At 57.1% G+C, this 9,348-nt stretch overlaps 1 protein-coding gene across 2 annotated transcripts; it reads left to right on the plus strand.

The window, feature by feature from the left end:
- Window positions 1-3,689: 3,689 nt before the first annotated feature.
- LOC140915261 (uncharacterized) lies at window positions 3,690-9,147 on the plus strand. Of its 2 annotated transcripts, XM_073354842.1 has the most exons (3): window positions 3,690-3,812; window positions 6,333-6,406; window positions 7,952-9,147. In XM_073354842.1, the coding sequence occupies exons 1-3, from the start codon at window positions 3,807-3,809 to the stop codon at window positions 9,129-9,131; spliced, it is 1,260 nt and encodes a 419-aa protein (XP_073210943.1). In that variant the 5' UTR covers window positions 3,690-3,806; the 3' UTR covers window positions 9,132-9,147. The 2 variants fall into 2 exon arrangements, with proteins under 2 accessions (XP_073210943.1, XP_073210944.1); XM_073354843.1 differs by lacking the exon at window positions 6,333-6,406.
- Window positions 9,148-9,348: the final 201 nt, after the last annotated feature.

Here is a 9,348-nt window from a genome sequence, read left to right on the forward strand (position 1 = left end):
TAGAACCCAGGAGTCTTGACTCTCAACCTCCCCCCGCCGCACTTTAACCCACTTAGACCCCACTCTCTGCTGAATAGCAATCCCAGAGTGCTGACTCCCAGCCACCCACTCTAACCCACTCAACCCAAATCCCCCCTGGAGATAGAACCCAGGAGTCCTGATTCCTAGTGGCAGGAGAGACAATCTGATAGAAAGAGAGACAGAGACCCCAGACGTGTTATAATGGTTAGTTCCATTCTCCCCCCGCCTTTCCTGTTTAGCTGTGACAATGGAACAGTCCCAAGAGAATCCCCCTCCCCCCCCCCGCCCACTGCAAAATTATGAAAGAGATTTACAACTCAGCACAGAGTGACCCATTCTGATTGGCTGCTGATGACATAATTCCTGGGACCCCAGGAGTGGGATCTCTGTGGATGAACCCAGCTGGGTAGTGCACAGTGGGTCTGGCCCTGCATCTCTAGGGAGCACCCCCACCACCTGCACACTGCTGGGGCAGCCCCAGACACACAACCACACAGACCCAGCACTGGGCTATAGGGTTGGGGCATCAGCCTGGCCCAGGGTGAGACTGCGTGTCTGATTGTACATATACACTCATGTTTACATGCACACCCACCCGGCACACACACACATAACTCATGCCCACATACCCAAGTGCTTAAATGCGCGCATACCCTACACAAATATACACGCATATTAGGGAAATCTTTCTAACGCTAGGTCTAGCTCTGGAATAGGCTTCCAGGGGTAAGGTCAGCGGCAGGGATTCCACCCCTTTACCCTCCCCATCCAAGCAATAGGCCCCATTCTGCTCTCCCTCCACCCAGGGGCATGATTCTGGAGTCCTTGAGGCACTTCCGGATTTGCACCTAACCACAGGATCTGGTCCTGGCTCTTTGAACCCAGCAAGGCGTCCCAGAGGGCATATATAGTGCCTGGTTCACTGCTTTCCTCCTTGAAATCCCCAAGGAGCCAGAGCTAGGAAAGCCCATTTAGCTCATGGGCATGACCGGACTGTGCTCAACCCTGGTGACTCATAGCTTTGGAAAGGCCCGATGGGAGGGTGCACCGGCTCCCACGCCAGCGGCAGTGGCAGGGGGAAAGAGGATGCAAGGCAAGCAGTCCTGCAGCGTGACTGCTCCTGAATGAGGGATTCAAAGAGCCAGAGCCCCCAAATGCTGCCGCATGCCAGCTCTACCAACAGGGCTAGTCCAGATGGGCCAGACTGTGGGGTTCAGTATGGGAGTAGCTCGAGGTCCACCCTAGGGATTTGTGGGATGGGTCCAGAAAAGGGTTCTGTCTACTACGCACACACGTACGTATAAATAAAGGAACACTGTCTCTCGTTCTAGTTCCCATTGACTCCAGTGGAGCTGTGCCTAATTTACACCAGCTGGGGATCTGGCCTCTGATGTTGTGGTACCTGAGTCACCCCCACCCCATTACCTCACCAACAAATGGGCAGGGACCTGGAGCTGTTGGCTCCAGCTCAAGAAGTTTCTCATTGAGCCAGTTGGGCATGTCTCTTCCCATGCTGTGTGTGTTACCCATGATTAACATGCTATGTGGTCCCCCCCGCCCTCCCGAGATGCTGGTGGAAGGGAACCCACAGCATTCAAAACAAAGGCACTGAGATGCAAAGGCAAAGCTGCCTCTACCAACCCTCCGGAGCATGCTATGGTGTTGGCGTGAGAGGCAGAGTGGCCTGCGGGGCTTGGGATCTGTTGGACGTGTACAGTGGGTGTGGCTTGCATGGATTTGGGATTCAGTGGATGTGGAAAATGAGCATGATGTATTATCACGTGTTAATTAATTAATACATCTGTCACACATCTGCACTCTTACATGCTTAACACATGCAGACAAATATGCACACATACATATCCCGAGCATGCATGCATGGCCCTGTGCTTGCCCTATGCACATGTTCAGACACTGAATTCCCCAGGCATATACATGTCTGTTGACACATGACACCACATGCACACACACCCTCTTGACATTTCTCTGCACTTCTCACCACATGTACATTGAATACCTCCACTTGTCCAAACACACAGATTCCTCCCATTCCTGTGCCTGGATTCACCTTCCCCCTACACCTTTGCCTGTCCACACACACAGAAACATGCTCTCACACACCAGGTTCAGATGTGGGCAAAGCACAGAGAGCTCTTCTGGCAGAAGGCATCACACGTGTGAGCATTGGAGACACATACCAGGGCTCGCCCACGAGGCCCACTGCACCCCACCCTCCCACTCAGCACCTCAGGGTGGCGAGGGAGATTTGTTTTGAACCAATGGCTGCAAAGGGTTCAATACTGGAGCCAGGTCCAAAGCTGGGGTGGGTTTCAGGGGACATGACCCTGTTCTGTTTAATTTCTTGCTCACCTGATTCCTACCGTTCTTGGGAATCCCAGACATAAACAGCACCTCCTGCTGCACTAATGAGTAGAGGGGATGAACAGACAGAAGGCTCCTAGCAGTGGAGGGACAGACATTATGCTAATTTAGTGACTCCCCCCAGGATCTCAAAACACTTTGCAAAATTAATGTAAGCCACCCTTCCCCCACACACTTTGTAATGCAGCGTTTATAGCACAGGACTCCTGAGTTCTCCTCCCAGCCCTGCTGCAGACATACAGTATGACACTGAGCGCAAGGCCTTTCCCTCCCACACTGCCTCAGTTTCCCCAACTGTAAATCAGAGGAAGGGAGGGAGGGAGAGTGATAGTTATAATATTGCAAAAAGAAAAGGAGTACTTGTGGCACCTCAGAGACTAACCAATTTATTTGAGCATGAGCTTTCGTGAGCTACAGCTCACTTCATCGGATGCATACCTATGCATCCGATGAAGTGAGCTGTCGCTCACGAAAGCTCATGCTCAAATAAATTGGTTAGTCTCTGAGGTGCCACAAGTACTCCTTTTCTTTTTGCAAAGACAGACTAACACGGCTGTTACTCTGAAACCAGTTATAATATTGAAACAAAATGTGTTGCAATGGGAAGTGCTGCAGTAAGGAAAAGTTGGTGGTGAGGTGGGTGGACAAATGGATGGACAGACAGATACCAGGATAGATGTGTATGGGGATGGATGGATAACTAGATGTGTGCAGGAATGGATGGGTAGCTGGATAATAGGATGTGTATGGGCACTGATAGGTAGATAAATAGATGTGGGGGGTTGGATGAATGGAGATCTGGTTAGATGAATCTGCATGGGGATGAATGGATAAATAGACTTGGATGGATGGATGGATCTAGGGTCCTATGGGGTTAGGTAGATTCGTTGCTTCTATGGGGGTCAATGGATGGATGGATGGATCCAAATCTCTGTGGGGTTAGGGAGAGTGGTCGCTCTCTATGGGGGTGGATGGATCTGGGTCTCTATGGGGTTAGGTAGATCAGTCGGTCTCTATGGAGTTAGGTAGAGCGGTCCGTGTGTTTCTCCAGCGCCCTCCCCCGTGGACAGACAAACACACAGACAGATCCAAGGGGGGCTCCTTCCTTCCTTTCACAATGAATCCAAGCTTGGGTCACGTGCCTCTGTGCCTCACCATCCCGGAGATCCGGGCTCGCTCTCATTGGCTAAAGATGATGTCACCCCCTTAGCCCCTCCTCCTCTCCCTGCTCCCTCCTCCCATCAAAGCAAAGCTTCAGCACCAGATAGTGGTGGGGGTGGGGGGAGTAAATAGACAACCCGGGAGGTGGATCCTGCCTGGCCATTGGGGGGACGCAGGGGCTGGCTTCCAAGGACCCCCCTAACCTCTACGCACATGGGCATGAGCCACAGCATAGGGATCTGATGCAGGTAAGAGGGTGGCTGGGTATCCTGTACCCCCTCACCCCTGGGGACTTGGGGGGCTCTGATTGGCACTCAGTGGTGCTAGGGGCTTGGCATGGGGGCTGCCTCTCTCCGGGGGATTTGTTTTGGGAAGGGGAACGTTCTGGGCAAAGGGGGGGCCAACATCTGGCTGGCTCAAGGGGGCCGGGGTGCGAACATGTGGGGGGAAGGGCGCAGCGCTTTGTGGGCAAGGGTGCAAAGATTTGGAGGTAGGGATAAAGGCGAGCGCGCGCGCGCGTGGGGGGGGGGGGAACATCCCCGAAAGTGGTGACCCCGCAGCGTAGGGGTTCCTAGCATGGTAGCAGCTTGGGGGTGTATTGTAAAACAGCTGGTGGGGGGCACACATCTGGAGCGGGGGCGCCGGGCGCTAATGAAGGAAGCTGGGGCCGGGGACCGGTCGGCACCAGGGAAAGGTTAAGCTGTCAAAGGTGGTGACTGGCAGGCGGGGGGTGAGGGGGATCCTGCTGTCTGAACCGAGGGGACACGGGAGGCAGGGGTGCGGGGAGCGGGGATACCCAGCAGAGCTTGTGGTGGCTGGCAGCACGGCTTGTTAGGGCAGAGCTTTGGGGCGCGTAGGAGGGGAAGGCTGGAGCCGCGATCATGGGTGACAGACGGGCTCCCACTCCAGGCAGGGAATGCCAGGCAAGGGGGAAGATATAGAACCGTGATGCCAGGCTGGAGGGGGTGATGCCAGGCTGGAGGGGGTGATGCCATGTTGGGGAGACGGGGCAATGCCAGGCTGGAGGGCAAAGCAAGATTGCAGGGGTGGGTGGGTGGGTGCAATGTCAGACCGCGGGGGGGGGCGGTGAATGGATGTGGGGTGATGCCAGGCTGTGGGGGCCATGGCAGACTGGGGAGATGGGGAGTGATGCCAGGCTGGGGGGATGGGTGGCAATCCAGGCTGGGGGTGCAGGACAAGTGTGATGTCAGGCCTTGGAGGGGGCTGAGTGGGATCCTGCAGCTGCAGGTGGTAACTGGGTTCATGGCTCAGCACCATGGTGGGAGTGGGGGTATTGTCAGTCTGGCCAGCTGTGACCTTACCTTACAGGGAGCTGGGAGGCCCGTGGGACCTTGTGCCCACTCTGTGGTCAGCGTTGCAGTGACACAAGGGGTTATTTTTGGGTTGTGATACCATATTCAGGGGCTCAGGGGGGAAGTTACTGGTGGCACTCCTGGGGCTGGCCAATGAGCTCCTGGGCTTTACACCCCCACCCCCACATGCATGTGCATAACCATGAAAATGACTACTAGAGGAACATGCATAATTGCACTCACCTATGCTGTGACACACACACATGCAGACGCACACGCCCATGCTCAGGTATTCAAAAATAGACACCCACCATAACCTGCAAAGCTTGCACAGACACACACAAAAACAGACACACAACATGCAAAGCTTGCACACACCCCCTCACCAACCACAACACATCCTTACCACAATACACCCTCCACAACATGCCAAAGCTTGCAAAGTGCATGCACCCACCAGAATACACATTCACCACAACATGCACAAGTGCACAAACACAGACTTGCATAACCCATCATGCCAAAGCTTGCACACAAATGCACACTCGCATTGGTGCATGCTCGCACCACAGCACACAGAAAAAGTGCACACACAACATACAAAAGCTTTCATAGGTACATATCCCACAGTGCACACTCCCTCTCCCCCATGATGTGCCCATGCAACCCGCTCAGTATATGTATACACACATAGCTGTCCTGACATACACAGGTACCCAATCACCTCATGCTCCTGTTAATTACCTCTCCATCAGAGACAGACAGCTGCCCACCAAAGAGCCACTTGCTCCCAGCACTGGGATTATTTCTCAGCTTGGAATGGGGCAAAATGTGAGAGAGGGTACACCAGCCCTGGGATGGGGGCTGCAGCTCTGCTATGGGTGTGTGTGCAGGGAGATGGGAGGGCAGGGCTGGGAGTAAGGGAGCAGGAGGAGTGGCATGGGGACAGGAGCTGGGGGTGGGTGTCTAGGGACAGGAGGAGACTGTAGCAGGAAGGTGGGGTGGGGGGCATAGGGGCAGGAGCAGCCGCACAGTATTGCCCTTGTCCCTTCCACCACCCCCAGCTAGACAAGCAGTCTGGACCCTAGCCAATCAGAATTTCTGCAGATGGAAGAACAGCCCTCTCCCCAATCAGTCAGAATCCACGGGGAATCTTTACTGCTGATTGGCTGGCAATGGGTATCACATACTGGGAGATGGGGTGGCCAAGGATACAGCCCCCTGTCTCCAAGAGCTGGGGGTGCTTTGGTTCATGGGGCTAGGGCTGCCCCCTGCTGTCAGAGATGGGGATAGCTGTCTAAACAGTCCTCTGCCCTCCCACCTCCCACTTCTGGGGCCAGCTGGTGAGCTCACCCCTGGGTGGTAACCTGAGGAAGCACAAGAGCCCCTGTCGGGCGCTGCCAGCCCCTGAGCTCAGCTGGGTATTTTTAGAGGTGCCGTGATTTTGCTTTTCAGGGAGGGACTAAACATGTTGCCCCAGGGACCTGGACTCGCCAGCTAAAGAGCAGAGCGTGTGGGCATGCATTGGGGTGAGTGTGCACCAGTTCGTGTGCTCTGATGTAGGTGTGCCTATGCATGCACTGAGGTGGGTGTGCTCCAGTATGAGTGTGTGCACGGATGAAGTGTGCCCTGGTGTGAGCAGGCACTAATGTGAGCATGCTTATGTCCATGAGTACAAATGTGAGTGTGCATGGGGGCAACTGCTGGGGGTGCATGTGAGTTTGACTTCACATAGGCATGTGCGTGCATGGAGATGAGTGTGCATAGAAATGTGCATCTGTGCATGTGTGTGTCTGAGTGCATTTGCCAGAAAGCATGTGTGAGCGTGCATCTGTGCACACATGTGGCTGAGTGTGCAGGAGTGTGTGAGCCCATAGGCCTATGTATAGCTGCGACTGTGCATGGCTTTCCCCTTCTGTGGATGCACGTGGATGTCCTTAAGAGTAGCTGAGCCCAGGCCCTGAAGCCCTCGTTAGCCCCTGATCTGCCGGGGAAGGATCCCAGGCTAGAGGGGCACAGACACTTCTCTCTAGTGAGGGGGAATCCCCCGCCCTAGTTCTGCAGTTCTGTCCCTCACATTCCCCCTGCTGCCAGAGGTGCTGATGGGAGTAGCCAGCCCCCCCCGTCACCTCCTTTTAGAGCAGAGCTGCTGTCTTGGGGGAGCATGGGGAGCGAGTGCTCCGGGGCTGGCCAGATGGGGACAGGGGAATGTGACAGAAGGTGGGGGTTGTGCGGAAAGCAGAGACCATCACAGGTGTGGGGGGGCTAGGGGGATGGGGCATGGACCCTCACTGGGAGACAGAGAGAGGAGTGGGGGGAGGTCAAAGAGTCGCTATGGGGGCAGGAAATGGGGGGAGGGCTGGGTGAAGATGGGGGGATGGAGTGCTGGTGTGGGGTAGGCTGGGTCGAGGGACACAGTGTTGTAATTTCCCACATGATCCCTTCATAGTCCCAGCCAGATACGCTTCGCAGAGGAGCCCTGCACCCTGGCCATGTGGGTGATGTGGGGCTGCTGGTAGCCGGAGCCCCCCCAAGGCATGTAGGGGGTGTTAATCTCTGCCAGAGCCGAGAACAGAGATGAATTGGCCTCTTTGAATCTGACTCAGCCTCAGGGGAGCAGGGGGTGCTTGGAACTGATAAGGCACCAAAATGTGGGAGGGGGGAATCTGCAACTAGGAGCTTGGATCAGGCGGGCCTGCCCAGCTGCTCCCCTGCCCCATTGCTATGTTTTCCCGCTCCCAGCACTGGGATGCAGGCACCTCTGGGGGGAGGGGGACTATTTAACAGCAAAGCCAATAGGGAACCAGGACTCTAGGGCTCCACCCCCTGACCCCTGGCTGCAGTGACTGGACCTCACCTGAAATATCAGAGCCACAGTGTGAAGGGTTAAAAAGCTTTTGGGAGGGTGTGAAATGAGTTTGCTGGGTCTCAGCCCTGGTGCCCATAGCATGGGGGTGCGTGCAGGGAGGCACAGCTTGGCTGGCATGTGGGGAGGATCGCTAATGTGGGGACCACCCCTCTGTGCCCCCTTAGTATCCGACACCCCCCTGACCCTCTCTCCCTCCTCTCTGCAGGTCACCCTTCCCAATGCCTCCCTCACCGCTGGAAGACCGCCTCTCCCTCCTCCAGCGCCCCAAGACCTTGGCTTTGCGCCTCAATCACAGCTTCCCTGCCGACAAGCAGCTCCTGTCGCCCCGGACACGGAGACCCCCGAGCCACCCACCCCCTAAGGACCGAACTGGGGCTGCCCCACCCTATCAGGAGCCCCAGGCCTGTCTCCCGCTCCCCCACTCCCACACCATCGACATCAAGCTGACGGTGGGGGCTGGGCAGAGCCGGGCGCGCGAGCGCAACCTCTCCCTGCAGCTCGACCTCCAGCAGGGCGGCAGCAGGTCCTGCGGGGGGCCAGAGCTCCAGGTGCTGCTGCCTCAAGCCAAGCTCAAGAAGCGCTGCTTCAAGGAAAACTCGCGGCCGGCCAGGGGGGAGACCCCGTCACCTGCTTCCTCCCGCCTCTCCAGCCCTGGTGCGGGCACCATGCACCCCTTGAAAGGCAGCTGCCGGGGCTGCTGGCGCTTGATGCGCTGTGACGACACCAGCCCCAAGCCGGGGCTGCGCTCCCTGGGGTGCCTGTCGTGCCGCTCCAGCCTGGCCTCCCTCAGCTGCTCCCCGCCCTCAGTCAAGAAGCTGGGGTGCTTGCCCTGCACCCCGTCAGCCCTCAAGTCCCTGGCCTGCCTGGCATGCAACCCCTCGGTCAAGTCGGTCAGCTCCTCCTGCAGCTTTTGCAGCAGCGACCCCATCGTGGCCTATGACCCCACAGCCCAGGGCTCACCCCCCTCCAGCTATGACGAGGACGACTACAGCGTGCGAACCATCTGGCCCGAGGAGCTGGCCAAGAAGATGAGCCGTTCCCACACCCAGCAGCAGGGGGCGCCCCTGATCCTGGATTGCCGCAACCTGGTGCAGTACACCAAGAGCCAGCTGCAGGGCGCCATGCACTTCAGTGTTTCAGACGCGGCCGGCAGGCGGCGCCTCCAGCAGGGCAAACTGGCCGTGCTGGACTTCATGGCCTCCAAAGACCCCCACGACTCCCTGCAGCGCCTCTGGCCCAAGGAGCAGCAGAACGGCTGCTGTGCCACAGCGGGGGAGACCCCGGCCCCTCCCGAGCCCCCCAAAACCCTGCCCGCCCAGAACCTCCACCTGGTGCTGGACTCGCTCAACAAGGAGGTGCAGGGCAGGAGAGGTAGGTGGGCATGAGGGCGACGGTGCTATCAAGAGGGCGGGAGGTGGTAGGCTGTGGTGGGCAGGCCACAGGTGGCTGGATGGGGGCGGGGGGAGGATGGACAGAGGGTGGGTGCACAGAGGGGAGAAGAGAGAACCTGTCTTCTCAAGGACACCTGTCCTGGCTGAGACCTGACAGGGTTTCTCTCAGAGATTCCTAGGGCTGGGGAGAGATTTCCACCCCCCAGCCAAG

The sequence above is a fragment of the Lepidochelys kempii genome, chromosome 7 (assembly GCF_965140265.1).
Source record: "Lepidochelys kempii isolate rLepKem1 chromosome 7, rLepKem1.hap2, whole genome shotgun sequence".
Lineage (NCBI taxonomy): Eukaryota > Metazoa > Chordata > Testudines > Cheloniidae > Lepidochelys > Lepidochelys kempii.

Bases quoted from the DNA above. Each gene is read 5' to 3' on its own strand.
- LOC140915261 (XM_073354842.1), top strand. The intron at 6,407-7,951 runs GTGAGTGTGCAC...TCCTCTCTGCAG, and splicing joins GCGTGTGGGCATGCATTGGG to GTCACCCTTCCCAATGCCTC.